Source organism: Felis catus, chromosome A2 (genome assembly GCF_018350175.1).
Source record: "Felis catus isolate Fca126 chromosome A2, F.catus_Fca126_mat1.0, whole genome shotgun sequence".
NCBI classification, from domain to species: Eukaryota; Metazoa; Chordata; class Mammalia; order Carnivora; family Felidae; genus Felis; species Felis catus.
This window is the reverse complement of record NC_058369.1, coordinates 166,671,823-166,692,648: the sequence shown is the minus strand read 5'-3', so window position 1 is coordinate 166,692,648 and position 20,826 is coordinate 166,671,823. Positions and strand designations below refer to the sequence as shown.

The following is a 20,826-nucleotide window of genomic DNA, read 5'->3' as shown; positions in this document are numbered from 1 at the left end:
ATGATCTCGCAGTCTATGGGTTCGAGCCCCACGTCGGGCTCTGTGCTGACAGCTCGGAGCCTGGAGCCTGCTTCGGATTCTGTGTCTCCCTCTCTCTCTGCCCTTCCTCCACTCATGCTCTCTCTCTGTCTCAGAAATAAGTAAACATTTAAAAAAAAAAAAAAAAAAAACCTAAGGAACGTCTTACTATTGGGTATAACAGGAAAGAAAACCAGGATTGTTCTACCAACTTTTAAATGTGGACCTCAAGTTTCTTCGTAAGTAAAAGTGTCCCTCCCAACTGTAAAATCCTGTGGCTTTGCGATTCCACTCCCAGTTAGTCCTTCCGTGTGATTTTAAGAGTGAGCCCAAAAAGACCAAATGTGCTCATGGTCTGCATGTCACAGAGTTCGAGTCTAGCTTGAGAAAACAAGTTAACAAATCCTAACCAGGACACAGGCCACAGCGAAATAAACCCTTTCATCAACTAAAATGCTACTGGGACACACAGGTACGCAATCTACTCCTGCATTAGTTCATCTGATCATGAATAATGAATTCACTGCGCACCACCAAAGGCCTGGGAAGCCAGGGAGCGGCCCCCTCCGTGGCAGAGTGGGAGCAGAGCAGGAGAAGCACGCCCCGGTTCAAGGCCATCTAGGTCCTCGGTCCAAAGCAAAGGTAATGCCAGACTCCACCACAATGACAACTATGCAGAAACCAGCGATTTCAAAGAAACAGGGAAGAGAGAGAAAAGAATGGCCAAGGCTCTAAAGCTAGATGTCCCGAGGAGAGCTGACACTACCTCGCCTCACCGTTAAGGCGTACGGCTCCCTGTGAAAATGTTAGGACACTTTCAGAAACTCTAAGCAAAACTGTTCGTGATTCTTTTGGTTTGAACCTTGAGTTGCCACATTGTTTTTCTTCTTGAGACCAGACTCATAGGTCGCAAGACGTTGGATAACTAAGCTGGAGTTTATACAACCAGGGGCCTAAATGCAGGTCTAGTTTGACGATGCAACACAAGAGAGGGAAAGTCCTCACGTGTGAGAATTCTCTTTACGACAAATTCTGCCAGAAGGCCACAGTGAGAAATCTCTCCTACACGGCCAGGCACAGCTGTGCTGTCGAGCACTTTCCACACGGATCTGTTCCGCCAAGTTCTAAGTTCACAGAAGGCAGGGGCCATGCCTCATGTCTCATATTCTAGCAAAATGTGTGCCCCCGGTGCCCGGACATCAGTGGAGATTTGCTGAGCTGTTGAATTTACAAGGGAAAAGGACTCACATATGATTACCCAATCACCTTATCTTACCGACAAACAGTAGAAATAATAAAATGCTCTAACCAAGCGAATAACCGGCTACATTTTTAAAAGATCTTGGCTTAATTTTTAAGAAACATTTTAAATGTATACTACCCCAACTTCAGACAGTCCACAAACACACCGGTAAGCCAGACAGCACCTGTCCACACAGTGAAGACTTCTTACTAAGCCAAACCATTACCGTTATCAAAAGAACAAGCACCCATGATGCCTTTTACATGCTTTGATTTACCAAAACTACAAACATGTTCCCATTAAGAGAAAGCATTCAAAAAGAATCAGATCTTAATAATAACTACTGAGATATATAAACACAATCATGATTAGGACTAAATACCCTAAGGTTCCACATAAACAATCCTTTTCAAAATTACTCGCGTTTATATGTACGTATGACCAATGACCAAAATTCTGATTTTGAAATTTTTTTCTCAAAAGCAAGCTTCCGCTGAATAAGAACATGACGAGAATAAGGCAACGCCGTTACCCCCAACTGTGCACGTCTCCACCGGGTCCTGCCCGGCAGCCCAGGTGACATGGCCTCTCAGTGGAATTTCAGTATCACGAAAGCCTTAAGATTCTACCGATGACTATCGCGTCCTTCCCACATAGATTTTCATTAAGCGTTAGTTTTAAAAACAAGTATCTCTTAAGGATGAACCACTGAGACAGATGAGCGAGCAATCTTTCACGAGTACCTTTTCTTTCTTGACAGTTCAACTTTTTAAAAAGCTACTTATCAAAATCATCTTCCTGAAATAGAAATCAGCACAATCTTTGCTTCCTGATTACAGATAACAAATTACGTGTGACATTTCCAAAACTAACCTCCAATCTCTTTATTCATGTTTAGACAGTTCTCAGTTACAAAAAAGGATGAATGAACAGGACATCAATCACTCTGGAATATTAGCACCTTAAAGATGTCTTTAGCAGGTCAATAATCTTTTCACCTTGGAAGGACTTTATCAGATCTTGTCTAAAGCCTGGATAAAAGCTCTGCATTAAGTACTTCCAACAATTGACAGTGTATCTCCACCACACAAAGCTGTTTTCTTCCTTAAGGTGCAATCCTCAAGGTCACGATTCTGTGCAGCCTTCCAGAATGACAAAGGGGCATTACCTCCAGCCAAACAAGCTGTCAACACAAACTTTGTCATAGCTCAGATAAAGAAACTGGCAGACAGTGATAATAAGGTCTAATTTCCCTCCCTCCCGAGGGAGGGAAACAGATTTCAAATCAGTCTAGAAACCCATGCCTAGGCAGCCAGGTCATCTTCGGCCACACAAAGGAAAAAGACTCACTGTGAATTCATCTAAGGGCTCATTGATCTCGATGTCTAACACTTCGTCACTGTACAGCTGCCCCTCCTCCGGCTCCTCCACATATTCCATGTGGCCTTCCGTCAGCTCAGCGCCATGGCCTTCGTAGCGTCCTTCCTCCGGGTACTCGTGAGCGTACAGTTCAGATCCCCCGGATTTGTGATAAACAAGTTCGTCCTCTCCTTGTTCATACTCAGACTCCTGTTCTCCGGACTGGTCATTAGTGTTGTCAGACAGTTCAAATGACGTGACCATGCCAGATGTGGTGTTTAGACTAATTGTGACACCCTGAGAACTAAAGAGAAGAAAAACAGAAAGAAAGGTGCCCAATCAGAGTAAAGCTCAAAATTAAGTTGCTCCATAAACGAACTGTTACAAAGACTTCCAGCACGACTGGCGAAAAGTTGTCCCGGTGACGGGCAGATGCACATTCCTCCAATCACGACTGGAAACAGAGCTCAGTGCGCCATACTGAGCCTGTGCCACGATCCCCTAACGCATACGGCATCCGCACTATCATCAGACGCACGTTTTTTGCCCAAAAGAATCAGATCAAGCAGATGGGGACACGAGTCTGGCTGGCAAAACTCTAGCACTGAAAACAAACAGACGACATTTTATTCTGATTTCCAGGGTAAAAAGGATGCTCACTGTTTTACAGGATTCCAAAGTAAAAGTGGCAGTATTACTCTAGAAACAGAAAAATCACACACACACACACACACACACACACACACACACACACACACACACACACAAAACAAGGAGAAGGAAATAAACCACAAGAGACCGATAGAGAATAAACTGAGGGTTTGAGGGAGGGCTGGGTGGGAGATGGGCTAGATCAGTGACAGGTACTCAGGGAGAGAATTGTGCTGAGCACTGGATGTCATATGGAAGTGATGAATTACTGAATTCTACTCCTGAAGCCAATACCCCACTGTATGCTAACTAAAATTTTAAAAAATAAAAAATTTAAAATAAAAGGTACACAAGGTGGAAAGAAAGAAAGAAAGAAAGAAAGAAAGAAAGAAAGAAAGAAAGAAAGAAAGAAAAAGAAAAAATCACAGATGGAATTTTAAGAACAATTTTTTCTTTTTCTATTATGTAAATTATAAATTATTTAAAAAATCAAAATATTAAAAATGTGTGTGAAAATACATGTCAATGTTCAATAAATAAAATCTGTACTAGTCACAATTAAAAAAACAATCAATTTGTAATATTGGGAAAATAACAAAAAGGGTTTTTAAACTGCAAAAAAAAAAAAAAAATCAGGGTGGCAGGATAGCTTGGTCAGTTAAGCGATAAAGCACCAGGTCACGTCGGGCTCCGTTCTGAGCGTGGAGCCTGCTTGCGATTCTCTCTCCCCCCTCTCCCTCTGCCCCTCCCTCACTTGTGCACGCTCTCTCTCAAAAAAATAAAATTGCAAACAAATGGCACTCAACGTATTAAATCACAGTACGCAAACAGTAAGCGCCAAAACACTTAGGGGGCAAGATCTGCGGATAAAGCCGAGTGTACACACGTTGATGATGTCGCACAACAGACCTGGGAAACTTAAGTGGTGGAATAAACTAACTGAAAACTGCACTGCTATCCAAAAACAACCGCTTCATGTTAGAAAACCAGTTACAGATCTGTAGTTCGATAATCAGTGGCATACATCTGTTAACGATGTTCATGACAGAGAGATCTCCCGAAGTCTTCCCAATATAGGTCTTCTCATAAAACTGAAAACCCTGCTCCGCCACCAGAGAATACTACACGCCGCTTCCCGCTCTTCTAACAGAGCTTTACTGCGTCAACAGCAGAGAGACGTCCATGCTTGCTGGGGCTGGATATTCACGTCCCCCCAAAACTCATCTGCTGAATCCTCACCCCCCAGTGTGATGGTGCCTGGAGGTGGGGCCTTGGAGAGGTGATCAGGTCAGAAGGATGGAGCCCCCCCTCCCCCGACAGGGGTGAGTGCTGTTACAGAGGGGACCCCAAGAGCTCCCTCACCCTCCGCCAAGAGAGGACACAGAGAGAAGATGCCATCTGGGAACCAGAAACTAGAAACTGACCGTGCTGGTGCCTTAACCTTGGAGTTCCCAGCCCCCAGAACCGCGAGAAAGAAATTTCTGTGGTTTATCAACTACCGAGTTCATAGTATTTTGTTAATGTAGTCAAAACCGACTAAAGTAACTATACTCACTAGAACAATTACACTCACATAGTCAAGTTACAGTCTGAAGTACAGTCCAAAGGAATTTTCAAAATGGCAATTCTTAGTCAACAGATCACATATAAGTAAAAATGGTCTAACAAAGAAACAAAAGCAGCAACATCAAACCGCAAGCGACAATACCGAGTGTGTGAGGCCACTGCCCCGTCCAATAAAGGAACTCAGTACACACCTTTCCCGAGCTCTCATAATCTGCGCTCAACGAAATTACACAGGTCATCGAATACAAGACCAAAACCCTACTTACAGAAATATACGGCTTCCACATAAATGTTGTATTAATATCCCGTGTAAAATAAAATTGTGTTCAATGATATAGTATCACACTGTCAATCATATCCCGTTATAATTATAAATTACAGTTACTAGCAATTTAGTTCCAGAAAAATTTTAATGAGCTAATATGGAATACCTGAAATTTTCTTCATCTTCATTATCACTCTGTAAAAGATCATCATTCAGCTCTTCATCTGACAAATCCGACTGATTCTAATTAAAACAAAAAATCTAATTAATGCATGCCACTTCCATAAAAGACTGGTTACAAATGTGCAAAATTACATTGGCTGGATTATTTCTCACCCTGTTACTAGAACACGTGCCATTCAGTAAGTTACCTCATTCGGATAGAACCAGTGGAGAAACTCCACACATGGGACACCCGCCTCCCCAGACACATTTCAAGTGCAGAGTCAGGTGAGTGCAGAAACAATAAGGCTGGGCCGCCTGGCAGGGCTCGGTCAGTTAAGCATCCGGCTCGGGCCCAGGTCATGATCTCTCGCTCCGTGAGTTCGAGCCCCGTATCAGGCTCTCTGCTGTCATCACAGAGCCTGCTTCGGGTCCTCTCTCCCACCCCGCCCCTTTCTCTCTCTCAAAAATAATAAAATTTTTGTTTTAAGAAACAACAAGCCTAATGATCACATTTATTCTAAATCTAACCAAAAAAGGAAAAGGGGAGACACTTTTGGTAGTATCCTATGAATATTTTTCCCTGTATCCGTAATACTTGACTAAATTCGACTTCACTCATATGTGGAATTTAAGAAACAAAACAAACAGGGGCGCCTGGGTGGCACAGTCGGTTAAGCGTCTGACTCTTGACCGCAGCTCCGGTCATGATCTCAAGTTTCGTGAGTTCGAGCCCCGCATCAGGCTCTGCGTTGATGGTGTGGAGCCTACACTTGGAATTCTGTCTCTCCTTGTCTCTACACTACCCCTCTCACTCTCAAAATAAAAACTTTTTAAAAACTTAAAAAAGAAAGAAAGAAGAAGAAAAAGAAACACACCAAACAAAGGGAAAAAATAAGAGAGACAAGAAACAGACCCTTAACTACAGTGAACACAGTGATGGTTGGGGGTGGGGGGCTGGGGGTTGGGGGAACAGGTGGTGGGGACTAAGCAGTGCACTTTGAGAAGCACCAGCCGACGTGTGGAAGCGCGAATCAGCATACAGTACACGGGAACCTGACACAACGCTGTGTATTAACTAACGGAAGTTAAAATAAAAACTTAAAAGAAGCCTTGACTAAATCTAACACTGTTAGTATCCAAAATCTGAAGGTTTTTGTTTAAACAAAAACAAGGTGGAATTTCAGAAATAAGCAGATTTTAGAGAACTGGATCACCGAATTGAAATGGTAAGGAAATAAAACTGGTCCGTCCAATAGAGGTGACACGTGAAAACAGACATGCCTGGCTCAGGTCCCGCCCCTGCTCCTGACAGGCCTGCGCACTCACCACACCCATAGGTAGAGGCCCAACTTTGCACACTCCAGGTTTTGCCTTAAATACACACCAGTATCTTACACTTTGGCGGAAAGGGGGAGGAAGTGTCCCTTCACACTTTCCTTCCCTACTCAAATTACTTTCATGGTATATACAAATTACCACCCCCTCCAAAAGAAGCCCCTCCAACACACACGTTATGAAAAAAGGTAAAAACAGAAGAAAAAAAAAAAAAGATTTGATTTTCTAAAGATGAAACAAGCAGTCTTTTCCTAACATTTTACAGCTTGTAAAACTAGCTTTCTCAAACTTGTCTGTACACTCTCGTTCTAATATTTTTGACATAAGCCAAGAAAATATGAACCTTATAGTTCTTACAGGTCTCAAGGAACTCTACTTAATGGCTGACATTCTAACAAGATAAAAATGAACTAACACAGGCCATATAGTTTACTTGAAGAAGGGAGGGGTGGATCTGTATGAAAAAGAAACAGACTGTTTAACAGCCAAAATCAAGTTCTGCTTAGTCGCCCACAGAATCTGTCCTCCACTAAAGAAGATGAGCCAGGGCTGCCTAAATGTGGCCGCCCAATTTATTAAATAAAGCCACAGAAAGTCTTTAAAAATTAACATTTCAATGAAAGCCAAATGACATTCTGTAAGAGGCTGCTTCCTTGAGTTTCTTTAAAATTTTAAGTACTTGTGAAAACTCAGTGAACCAATAAATAATTCGCCAAACAAACAAACAAAAAGGAATATATGCTGTGCCGGCCCTGACGGTAACCAGATCTTACCTGTGGACTCTGAATGTGGTAAGTACCGTGCACGGGAGGCAAGGACCAAATACCCACTTTGCTGACAGAGCAGAAGTGGAGACCTAGATTCCATCTCTGAGGCAAAAACTGCTTTTCAACTACATCCCAAAGAACTGGGACAAACCGCTCCGTCAGACAAGGGTGGAGCGACTAGAGGACTCCGCTCTGGGCGATCCGCGGGCGGGGGGAAGGGGGCAGCCCCCCTCCCCGCCCCCAGGCCCAGAAAGTGAGAGAAAGCGGCTGGGAATGCTCCTGAAATCCGTGTGACCAGCAGGCCCCTCCTCTCCCGGGGGGAGACAACCGTGAAAGAAACAACGTGCTCCAGCACTCCCCAGAAGGTCGAAGAAGGTCTGAACCGGCGGACCAGAGACGACCTGTCTGGCACCCGCTGCCGAGGTACAACAGAAACTGAAGAAGGCATCGCAGGCCGGCAGGCGACTGGCACCTAGACTTCCCCAACTTCTCACAGCTCTAGTCGGGTCACGCCAGCTTGCTTCATTCTGGGGCTGGCCGACCTTTCGGTTTTATCCTGTATTTGAAACTTGACTCTAACCTCCCTTCTGGACACTCGGCCGCCCCTGTGGGTCTGACACGGTCACCATACTCTGTGCAGCCCTCCGGCCCACCAGCCCAGGAGCCTCTCCCCAGACAAAGCTACATCCCCCTACATTTCGTGGGGACTTGGGGGTGGGGGCGTGGGGGAGAGAGACGGTGGCAGGTGGCCAGCGTACCTCTAACAATAAATTCCTGATTACACACCCAACAAAATACTCCTTCTCACTAGACACAAATAAATACAAAGTAAACTAACTAGAAATCACTTTTCATCTACCTCACTGACAGAGTTTCAAGGAGAAGTGATCGCAGAGCCAGGGGACGGAAAAGCGAAAGGCGTGCCCGTGCACCTGCCGCCCAGCTGAGAAAACAGCGCCGGAAAGCAACTGGGCGACGCGAGACAGGAGGCCGCACCGCGCACACCGTCGGGCCAGAAATTCTCCTGGACGGAACCGTGCAAAGAAAAGAATTCCAAAAGCACAGTACGTGTACATTAAACTATCATCATAGGGGCGCCTGGGTGGCTCCGTCCGTCAGGCACCCAACTCTCGCTCTCAGCTCAGGTCACGATCTCACAGGCCCCTTGCCGGGCTTGGCACTGAGAGCGCAGGCCCTTGCTTGGGTTCCTCTCTCTCTCTCTCTCTCAAAATAAATACACTTCTATACATATATATATATATATATATATGTATAGAAGTGTATCTCACGATACACTCACGATAACGTCTGAGATTTACTTCAAAATAATTCAGGAAGGGGAGTGGGCAACGATAAAGCAAAACCGCCTTTACCTGAAAACCTCAGAATCAGGGCGACAAATGCAGGCGGGAGACCGCACTCTGCCCTCCTTCCGTTATGTGTCCTTCCAAGCGCTCATAAAAAGTCAGGGTTCTTTTCGAAGTCCTAGCAATGAGCTGGAAATGCCCTCAGTGAATGTAGGAATGGCTATGTCTACTACAGTGTGCACAAACAAAACCATTATGGAGCCATCACAAAACAAGAAACGTTAAAGTACAAGGGGGATATGCCAACAATACAATGGTAAATTAAAAAGCAGGGATCTTTATATATATAACTTTTAAATTCTACTTTAAAACACACGGAAAAACAATATAAGAAATATGGCAAAATGTCAGTCATGGGGACTTAGAGATCTATTTCTTTCATTATTTCTTTTTGAAAATTTGAGCTCTTTGATTCCTACAAGGTACACCGCTAGGAAAGAAGAGAGGAGAAAAAGAGAGAGGAGTACATACACTGCTCTAAATTAAACTTCCAAACTGGCCAAGGTGGATAAGGGCCCTGCTGCTGAGACAGAAGGCATCCCGCTGCCGCCCTCACGCATTCCTGTTCCATCAGAAAGGAGACCGAAGGGGGGACGCCTGGGTGGCTCGGTGAGTGAAGCGTCTGACTTCGGCTCGGGTCATGATCTCGTGGTTCGTGGGTTAAAGCCCTGCGTCAGGCTCTGTGCTAACAGCTCAGAGCCTGGAGCCTGCTTCACATTCTGTCTCCCTCCCTCTCTCTGTCCCTCCCTTGTTCACACTCTGTCTCTCTCAAATATAAACAAACATTAAAATAAAAAAAATTAAAAAAAAAGAAAAGGAGACCAAGGGGCACCTGGGCGGCTCAGTAGGTTAAGCATCTGACTTTGGCTCAGGTCATGATCTCACAGTTTGGGAATTCGAGCCCCACACTGGGCTCGGGTGGAGCCCATTTCCAATCTTCTGTCTCCCTCTCTCTCTGCCCCTCCCTTGCGCATGCGCTCAATCTCCCTCTCTCGAAAATAAACGTCAAAAAAAAAGAAAAGAAAAGAAAGAGACTGAGTCACACGAATCAACTAATGCAATAAAGTAAAGTGAGACTACATCCCCAGAATAGTCAGCATTACCATCCAAACCAAATAGTGCTTTGCCATCTTTACTGATACGCGACCAGACCAAACGTCTCATGAGATGGGGACAAACGGACACCAAAGAGTCTTTAGGGCTGGTGGGCCATCCTGATAGGAACACGGGGCGAACAATGATGCCCAGGCTAGCCCAAGGACAGAGATCCGGTTTCACGTAAAAAATACTTTACTGTGTTCAAATATTTTCACATCCAATTGGTGTTCACTAAAGTATCTTTAGTAATTACGAAGGGAAAAAAAGGTGTTTACGTTAGGGCAGTGAACTCCCACGTACAGTAAGAGCACTTCGAAGTTGTGCGAATTCGCCGAGTCAGAAAGAAAACAGTAGCACTTTCCCTCTGTGACCATGACCCAGGAAGGGCGGGCTTGCAAGTCACACCCTGAGGCCAGAGCCTGAGACCCTCAAACACGGACGGGCCGAGGGGCAATCTCACTGGTTTTTCACTTCCAGTATTTCGATGTTTCCCCCATTTACTTACAAGGGATCATGTGCATTTAGAGGTAACTAAATTAATTCTTACTTAAAGTTACAGGTGATGAGAGCCGCTTAAAGGAGGAAAGTTGAGGTAGACTGAAGCCAGGCCACTTGTAGGCCAATGATGCAGCAGGAAACAGGAGAAAGGAAAGTGGCTTCAAAGAATCCTACAACTAATTCATGTATTAGCAAAAAAGCTAATCATGCAACATCGTTACAAGAAAATGGCAGCACTGGTGTTTTCTTCTAGAACAAGACCTTCATCAACTATATCATAAATAAGTATAAAAAGAAACTATAATCAGATCTGATATAATAAATCATGTGACTTTATCACCTAAAAGTATAACGAGCTTACATGTAAGAACTGTGGACAGTAAGAAACCACCACAATCTTAAAACTTTAAAAAACTAAGCATGGGGCGCCTGGATGGCTCAATTAAGCTTCTGACTTTGACCTGGGTCATGATGAGTTCAAGCCCCTTATCAGGGCTCCGCGTAGTCAGTGTGGATCCTGCTTGGGACTCTTTCCTCAATCTCTGCTCCTCCCCCACTTGTGCTCGCTCTCAAAATAAACTTAAAAAAAAAAAACAGCATAAAAAAACTACCTTGATATTTATTTAGTAAGAACATCAAGTGTTTTTAAACTGTTAATAAGTTCTCAAAAATTTAGCGCCTCTGGGGTGCCTGGGTGGCTCAGTTAAGCGTCTGACTTCAGCTCAGGTCATGATCTCACGGTTTGTGGGTTCGTGCCCCGCATTGGGCTCCGTGCTGACAGCTCGGAGCCTGGAACCTACTTCAGAGTCTGTGTCTCCTCTCTCTGCCCCTCTCTGGCTCATGTTCTCTCTCTCTCTCTCTCTCTCTCTCTCTCTCTCTCTCTCAAAAATGAATGAAAGTTAAAAAAAAAAAAAGAATGTAGTATTTCACTTTAATCTTTGGATTTTAATTTCTTTTTTTTTTTTATGCTTATTTTTGAGAGAGACAGACAGAGTGACAGAGACAGACAGACGGAACATGAGTAGGGTAAGAGCAAAGAGAGAGGGAGACACAGAATCGAAAGCAGGCTCCAGGTTCCGTGCTGTCAGCACAGAGCCTGATGCTGGGCTCGAACTCACAAACCGCGAGATCATGACCTGAGCCTAAGTCCGACACTTAACAGACTGAGCCACCCAGGCGCCCCTCTATTTTTAATGTACATTTTACAATGTTCAAAATACAATGGCAGTAGTATAAACATACATGTATACGTATACACAACATACAGATACACACACTTTATAAATACACACATTAAACATAATTATAGCAAAGTTTTTACTTGATCAAGAAGGTTTACAGAAACCTGTATTAGGTTTTAGACTTCCAGTCTCATTTACCTGAATGTGTGTTATATTTGAATAGGACTCTCTCTAACCGTATCTGCAGACTCTCAAAAAGGAAATGCAGTGCATTGGGGCACGCGGGTGGCTCAGCTGGTTGAGCATCGGACTCTTGATTTCAGCTCAAGTCTGAGCTCACAGTTCATGGGATCAAGCCCTACATCTGGCTCCACACTGACAGGGTGGGGCCTGCTTGGGTTCTCTCTCTCCCTCTCTTCTCTGCCCCTCCCCCACTCACACTTTCTCTCTCTCAAATAAACAGGTATTTTTTCAAAGGGGAATGCAAAATATTAGCCTCCCGATATTAGTTTTCTTACGAGCACATGGTGGTTTTATGCTGCTGCTGTCCCAAACTCAACAGCTGCTGGATGCCCCAGGCAGAGTGAGAACTAAAACGTTTGTGACAAAGGACTGACCTCTCGCATAGTTACTGGAGAACTTACTAACAGATTAAACAGTCAGCTCTCTGCAATTAAAAGATAATTCAAGGGGCGCCTAAGTGGCTCAGTCGGTTGAGCGTCCAACTTTCGCTCAGGTCATGATCTCACGGTCTGTGGGTTCGAGCTCCGTGTTGGGCTCTTTGCTGACAGCTCGGAGCCTGCTTCCGATTCTGTGTCTCTCTTTCTCTGGCCGCCCCCCTGCTAGTGCTTTGTCTGTCTCTCTCTCTCTCTCTCTCTCTCTCTCTCTCTCTCAAAATTAAACAAATATTTAAGGAAGAAAAAAAAAGTTAATTCAAATTCCGACACATGAATGTGCACCCCACGCGGGAGACACACTCCTCTATGCTGAGTGCAACGAAGCGCCTACAGGCGGGTTTCAGGAAGACCTCAACTTCTTACCTTTTTGCCAGACAGCAAATCTTCTCCAAGTAAGTCATCTTCAAGTTCACTGGGGAGAAAAAAAACAGGCAGTTAGTGTGCTGTCCCTGCAGCGTACAGGTCTGCAGGTCACTGGGAGTCGTAGCCGGGACTTTGGGGCTGGGGCACCGACCCACGCCGTTTGCTATGCTTTCCTTTCCCTTCACTAATAACAAAAATGTATTTGCCAGTGCAGGGGAACAGGTGGTCTTTTCCGTGTGGGAGGCTCTGCTACAGGGGGCAGCTCTCACAGGCTCAAGACCGCCACTGTTTGGTTCGGTGGGAGGTCTGCGCTTCTCCGGACCTGATCGGTAATCCGTAAAGGAAGAAACCATAGTAACAGCTAGGCCTTTCTTTCCCTGCCTTAAAAAAACCTATGACGAAGTAAGAAAAGATGCCTAACATCATCAACTAGGAAAACTCAACCCAAACCACCAAGAGACCATTGGAGGCTCATCAAACTGCAACAACTGAAGAAACGAAAACGCCGACGCCGACGAGAACACACAAGTAAATCACAGTAACTACAAGAGTTCTCTATGTACCACACGGGAGTCCTGTCCATACTGTGACATTGTGCCGTCAGCAGGTTTATGTTCTGAAGTGATCAGAAGCAGATTATGTCACAATTAAAACAGAAACCTCTACCAGATCAAAAAGCCAAAGACATTTCCCGCTATGTATTTTGTCGGTTGGTTGATGAAGATGGCTACCGCTACATTACATTCTTGGTTCTGGGGAACCCAATGTCTCAAGAACAAATGCCTCTTAAGGACAACACCTAGAAGGAGAAAATCAGACTGCATTTCTTAGGTGCGAATGCAGCAATATTGGTATCAGGGCTGTTACTCTCTTTTATAAGCATTCTGGTTATGAATTTCTGTAAGGTCTGCAGGTTTTGAGCATTACTGTATCCAAAAAGCATGTTTACTTGCAGTGTGCTACTTTGCAGAACACCAGGATCTATACAGGAATGCCTACAGGAGTTACCACAGAAATATGTGTTTCTACACACTTTTAGAACTAGAAACAATTCGAGAAATCATTTTCACTCACGCACCTTTTGTTATCTTAGGTTACCCTGTATAAATCCTTTACCTTCATATTATAGACAAAGAAAACAAGGACAAGATTAAACAAGTGGCCCAAAGTCATTCGGCAATGAGATCCAGGACAAGAGCTTACCTGTGGGGTAACTCTGTCACCGACCTGTACGAACCTGTATGAATAAGACAGCTATGACACAGTCACACAGGGCTTCTTCCAACATTTCCACAAATCACCTTATCACCTCTCAGCTACGACATCTGCTTCTTCCGTGTTATAGTCAGTACAGCCATCCTCCACGGGAGAGGAAAACACGGGATCCATTCACAATACTAACAAGAACCGCACTTGAGAACTGATTCTAGATGACCAATTCACTCGCCCCTTTGAGGACAAGCCCCCCGCCAGGCTGTCACTCTGACAAAAATGAAAGGTGACACTGTCAGCCTAGGGGACCCTGAGAACGCCTAAAACCATAATACAAAAGGGCGTTGGTAATTAATTATACAAACAAAAATCTAGAAACTACCCCTACCTTCTGCTAACAAGAGGTGTATACGGAAAGAAAAAAATCAGTCTTTGATGACTACCTATTTTTCCTAAACAAAAGCATTTTTCTAAAAAAAGATAAAAGAAAACTAAGTTATAAATGAGTGAAGCATACACGGATGGAAAATAGTTGCTTCTGTGACTAACAAAGACAACACCATGAAATAAGAAAGCAGGATGGGAGACAGAGGAATTAAGCCCACACAACCACAATAGACATAAATTATAGCTCAAGAAATCGTGAAATCAGTGTATTACGTGCCAGGAACCATTTAAGTGTTTCACACGTATTAGCGTTCTTGTTGATTTAACCAACCCATTACATAGATATTTATATCATCCCCCATTTTTTTTAATGTGAAAACAAAGACAAGGAGGTTCTAAATCATCAACTCAAGGTCACTCGCTAGGAAGTGGCGACATCAATAGGTGAACCGAGATGGTCTAGTTCTGGAGTCCAAATCCTAACTACTATGCACAAACCCCCCACAAAAAGTAAATGTACCTCCAATGTATTTCTCTACTGGCATCAAGTTGGATCCTTACAAAAGATGTACACAAAAGGAAAGAAATTTATACACTATAAAGCACTACCAAAATTACACCGTCACCAAAAACAACAATGACCTAGCGGGAGTGCCTAGCCCAATCAAGTCCGTTTAAAGAGATGAGAAGTGCACTTTTTTGCTGGGGCCGGGGACCCGGCAGGATGGACAAGTGTCAGTCTTCCCACTGCCAGGATGAGATCAGGAGTGACAAGGTCAACAGAACAAGGAGGTCCACTTGGGCACAGCCCTGAAGGCCAACCCTGTGGAAATGCCTGCCGTGCAAAAGAAATATGCTGGGAAAGTAAAGGCAGAAGGCGAACGGGCAAAATCTGCCATCGGGAACTGTGTCAGCGTCCAGCTGATCACGAATGGCCAAAAAATCACAGCCTTTGTACCCAAAGTCAGTTGGATGAATTTTATCAAGGAAGATAACGTGGTTCCAGTTGCTGGATTTGGTCGCAAAGATCCGGCTATCGGTGACATTCCTGGAGTTCGCTTCAAGGTCATCAAAGGAGCCAATGTCTCTCTTTTGGCCTCATGCAAAGGCAAGAAGGAAAGACCAAGACCCTAAGCTTTGATGACAAGAACATGACAATAATAACAAAAACAAAAAAACCAAAGAGATGAGCAGTCGGGCCCCTGCCAACAACCGCAGCTACGTGGGCCAAGGAAAGGAGCCGGGGCTGGGGGAGGAGGGTCCTTCCTCCAACTGCCAGACTCCCTCGGGCTTTCAGCAAGCATCACCCAAGATTCTTATGTTTCTTATCCAAGATTAGAGACAATCAGCTCTCTAAGGCCAAGTACACTTTTACTAATAAACAGGAGTGGGGCACGTGGGTGGCTCAGTCAGTTAAGCGTCCGACTTCGGCTCAGGTCACGATCTCACGGCTCGGGAGTTCGAGCCCCGCGTCGGGCTGCCCGCACAGAGCCTGCTTCAGGATCCTCTGTCCTCATCTCTCTCTGCCTCACCCCCACCCAGGCTCGCTCGCTCGCGCTCTCTCTCAAAACTAAATAAACACTAGAAACAAAACCAAAAACTAAGCAATATGTGTACGCTGAAAGACATTTTCAAGAAACGAGTATTTTGTGGTCAGCCACGTGGCCGCAGCCTTTCAAACTGAGAAGTGAGCGATGACAAACAGCACACTGAGTCCCCTCGTCTCTGCGTGCCTCCTCTCTCCAGGCCACCCTCCTCCGGTCTCTGCCACCTCCGTTTACTGGAAGGTTTCTCCGGGAGGACTCGTGCAGGCTCTCCTGGACTTGCTCCTGGCCGGCCCCGGGCCATGGGATGACCCAAGGGAGTATTACAAAGCGGGAGGAGAGGGACTGCCCCTCCCCTATACCTGCACAGTCCGTCCCGCCTGCTGCCAGCACCGCAACCCCCCCTGGGCTCTTGGGTGCCCCCTCTTCCCCTTCAGGCCCGCTGCTACTCCCCGCACACCTCGCCGACTCTGACTGCTTCTTTAACCCTCTCCCGTAAGTAGCCCCTTCAATCAAATGACCTCCAGTTGAAGCCTCAAGAATGCGGTCTTTCTCCTGCATGGACACAGACTGATACAAGCACATCCTTGAAAAAAACTTAAACGCTTCAGGTGTTGGTTTAACAACAACATCACGTCCTTCCAAATATTTAACACTAATGCAACACGGCAGCAAGAGCTGATCATGACAATTTCTGACTCACTCTTCCCCTTAACTCTCAAATTTCTCCTTCTATCATCCATAGTACATGGAAGAGGCGGTTTTATGCTTTTAAAGCATCAAAGAAACGCACATGATGCAGAATCCCCGTATGCAAACACGCACTGAAAACGAGTGAGGAGAGGAGCCTGTTCATAAACAGCGGGGGGACAGCCGCCAGTCACACCAGGGAGAACAAGGAAAACTCAAGCCCTGTCTCCTGGCAGAGCCACAACCCAATCCCTTCGCAGCAGAAAGCCAGCTGACGTCTTGACAACTGAAACTCCCACTGGACAGACGCTGGAGCAACTCAAATATTAATAAAAATAGTCACTGCAACGGATTAACATACACACGCAGCACTTCAACCTATGAGCTGGAAATGATTCCACAACAAAACTCCCCTTCGGGGGATGCTAAGGACCTGGCCCATTATTTTGAAAGCTGGCAAATAAAAGTTAAGAATCGAGTGCTTATTTAGTACCTCAGGGGCAGGCAGTTCGCGTAAGTCACTTGGATTATCCATCCTGCTCTGCCCATTTTCTCACCTGAATCACCTGATCGACGTCTGCACGAGAAGAAGGACACACTAAAAACACTCCAGGGGATGCAATCAACAAGAGCACAACTTCTACAAGACAAACCACCTTGTTTCTTCACGAAGGTGTAGAGACTAAAACGAGATGTGTGAGAACCCACAGATGAAGCAACACTTAAAAGATCTACCAGTCAATTATAATATAGGGATCTAACCTGGACTCAATTCAAACTATAAAAGAGCATACAGACACCTGTCCACACTCTGCGTGCGTGCATATGTGATACATTGATATTTGTAGGAGACAATCGGTAATAGAACGTAACATGAAGGGAATTTTTAAAAACATCACTTCCGGGACGCCTGGGTGGCTCAGTCGGTTAAGCGTCCAACTTCGGCTGAGGTCACGATCTCTTGGTTCACGAGTTGGAGCCCCACATCGGGCTCTGTGCTGACAGTTCAGAGCCTGGAGCCTGCTTTGGATTCTGTGTCCTCCCTCCCTCCCTCCCTCTGCCCCTTCCCTGCTCGTGTTCTCGCTCTCTCAAAAATAAATAAAACATTAGAAAAAAATTTTTTAAATCACTTTCTTGTGGTTATTTATAAATACTATTGTATTTATAAATCCTTTATTTTTTAGAGAGATACAATCTGAAATTATTTCCAGATGAAGTTATGTCTGTGATTTGAGGCGGACTGCAGATTCCAGACAAAACAAGATTGGCTTTATACCAATAAATGTTGAAGCTGGCTGATGGTACCTTAGGGGACTATACTATTCTATTTTCACATATTTTTGGAATTCTTAGTAAGTTAAAAATCAATCAATTTAATCAATTTCAGGCATATTATAGATCTTAACTATAAAAAACAAAATGAAAATCTTACAAATTGAAGACCACACTGTATGTTCACTAATGTGAATATTTAAAAAAAAAAAAAAAAAAACAACCACTTTACAATTTTCATAGGAAAATTTCTGGCATGTACCAGAATACAAGGTAGGTGACAAAGAGTGGAAAGCACCTCGACCAGCATCACACGCCTCCTCAAAGTGATGACGTCAGCAAGGCCACGGCACTGCCGAAGAGCGTTCCTGACAAATACACAACCTAAATCTAGTTCTGAGGAGATGCCTGCAAATCCATATTGAGGGTGAGTCTACAAAACAAACAGCCCGTCCTCTTCAAAAGTGTCAAAGTCATAAGAGACAAGGATAAATAATTCTCCAAATGAAAGACGGGACAAAATGCACTGTACGATCCTGAACTGAAACTTGAACCAGTAAAAAAGAAAACTCATTTTTGGCTATAAAAGTCCATTTTGGGGAGAACTAACAAAACCTGAATAACCACTACAGATTAAGAATTAGAATTCCGTGTTTGTTAACTTCATGATTTGGAAATGAGTAAGTGAATGTCCCTGTTCTCAGGAAATACACAAGGAAATCTACATGCTGAGGTACATCAGCAGCACACAGGTGAGGCGAGCGGCCCGCTGGAAGCACAGCAGGAAGGACAGCTCTGTGAGAGGGCGCGCAGAGGACGCACACGACAGCAGGCGTGGCAGAAAGCAACTGTGAGTCTGGGGGCTCATGAGAGTGTCTGTGTCACTTTTGCAACTAAGTCTGAAAATGATTTCAAAGCATACTGTATTCATATTTTAATTTAAAAAATACGGGCGCCTGGGTGGCTCAGTAGGTTAAGCATCCAACTCCGGCTCAGGTCATGATCTCACGATTCGTGGGTTCAAGCCCCACGTCGGGCTCTACGCCAACAGCTCGGAGCCTGGAGCCTGCTTCAGATTCATTCATTCATTCATTCATTCATTCATATTCTCTCTCTCTCTCTCTCTCTCTCTCTCTCTCTCTCTCTCTCTGCCCCTCCCCCACTCATGCTCGGTCCCTCTCTGAAAAATAAACAATAACATTAAAAAAATTGTTTTTAATAAATAAACAAAAGCCATACAGGCTTACACACAGATTATACAGCTGATTATATTATTTATAAAAATCTACTTGAAGGCTACTGTTTAAGGGAACATGTGTCACAGACTGGGAAGAGGGACCTCCAAGTACAAAAAACAAATTTCAGGAAGTATAACAATCCCTAAATCGGTAAGGGTAAGACAAACAACCCACAAGAAAACTACATATAGACAGGACTAGACAACTGACAGAAGAAAACATCCAAATGGCAAGTAAGCTATTAAAATCTCCTTTATATTTTCCTCAGCTCCCCACCATCCTGTGAACAAAGCTAGTTTATCAGTGCTTCCGTAAGGCGGTTCTCTCCTAGGAGGTTCTGCTGTGGGCTCGAAGTGATCCGTCACAGACTGGGAGCCACTGAATACTCACCTTAATGCAAGCCGTAAGTCCGTAAAGCGTACGCTTCTCAATGCAGATTATTCTGTAAAAGTTCTGGGGCCTCACAGTCTTCAAATGGCAATCAGGATTTTTACTACAGAACATCACTGCTGTTCTTTATTCAGACCTATTTACCTTTATCACTAAACTTCCTGACTCCAAGGATGAGGTAATTTTTTACACTGCCGACACAGTTCTTAAGTCGTTAAGAAACGTGTAAAGACGAATCCTCATTCGAGAACCCGCCACCCAGACTAAGCCCCACCACGTACTTCCCCCGGGACACGCCCCTCTCCCAGCAGAGCTGCTCATCAGAAGTAATCACTAGAGAGACCTGACATTGATCACTACTATGTGCATTTTAAATACTTTTAGTGCAGGTGTATGCGTATTCCTAAAGATAGTTCCATCTTTGCTACTAATCAAAGAAATAAAGATACAAATTATAGCTAGATACTATTTTACACATACTAAATTGGCAAAACTTTTAAAGTCTGGCCAAATACTGGGAAGGCTCTACAGAACGAAAGAACTCTGGCATACGATCTCTCCAATAACAGCTCTGGGCGCCCATCAAATCAATACCACCATCACTGTGTAAAAACACAGAAAGAGGTGAAGACAACAGGCCGGGAACAGGAGCCCGGAAGAAAGCCTGCCACCCCCAGAAGGCCCTCGCGCCCTCACTTGGGCCCGGCAGGGACAGGCCCACTCGGAGAAGAGGACCGGGCAGCCAGCACAGCGCTGTCAGTACGGCTCTCCGCACGGCCCGGCGGCAGAGCAGGGAAGTTCTCGCCGTCCCGCACCTGTCCCAGTCCTCGTCCGCGGCTCTTCTTCTCCACGACCGCTCTGCACCAGGCTTATCAAACTGGTCAAAGTCATCATCTGTGAAAGAGAAGCCACGAAAGTCAGTCTTACTAAAGTAAAACAGACACAGATATTCAAATACAGATGGTCCCTGACTTACACGGCCTCGACTTACGATTTTCAACTTTACGACGGTGCAAAAGCAATACGCGGTCCGTAAAAACCATACAAGTCAAGTTTTGAATTCGCGTCTTTTCCCAAGCTAGCAAGCAACATGCAGTCCTATGCTTTCTCGTGGTGAACGGCAGTGAACGGCAGCGCCCAGGAGCCACAGGATGAGGGTAAATCGCCAATAAGGCAACTACCACCTGTACCCAGACGACTGCTCCACGTGTCACTTTCAACACAGTCTCCAACACACTACACAGACTAGTCAACGCTTTATTATAAAATAGGTTTTGTGTTACGTGATTCTGCTAATATAATGAACGTTGCGAGCACATTTAAGGTAGGCCAGGCTAAGCCACAATGTTCAGTAAGTTAGGTGTATTAAATGCATTTTCAAATTACAGTATTTTCACCATGTGACAGGCTTATCAGGACATAAGCCCACGGTAAGCTGAGGAAGATCTGTACTGAACCAGCTTCTTTCAAGGATTCCTGAAATGACATTTTAAGATGTAAAAGTTCTGGCTCTCTGCTCCCTCCTGTTTGACACATGGCC

At 44.7% G+C, this 20,826-nt stretch overlaps 1 protein-coding gene across 14 annotated transcripts in view; it reads right to left on the bottom strand.

The window, feature by feature from the left end:
• The window catches only part of RBM33 (RNA binding motif protein 33), a 139,101-nt gene that overhangs the window by 93,745 nt on the left and 24,530 nt on the right, over window positions 1–20,826 (bottom strand). For 12 of the 14 annotated variants that reach the window (XM_045053288.1, XM_023250789.2, XM_045053285.1 and 9 more), the window contains exons 2-5: window positions 20,102–20,180; window positions 12,554–12,602; window positions 5,269–5,345; window positions 2,612–2,924 (exon numbers count right to left, since the gene is read on the bottom strand). In XM_045053288.1, the coding sequence (XP_044909223.1) occupies window positions 2,612–2,924; window positions 5,269–5,345; window positions 12,554–12,602; window positions 20,102–20,180 (518 nt within the window). Of the gene's footprint in view, window positions 1–2,611; window positions 2,925–5,268; window positions 5,346–12,553; window positions 12,603–19,982; window positions 20,005–20,101; window positions 20,181–20,826 lie in introns of those variants that run through there. The other 2 variants (XM_045053295.1, XM_045053293.1) reach the window with 2 other exon arrangements.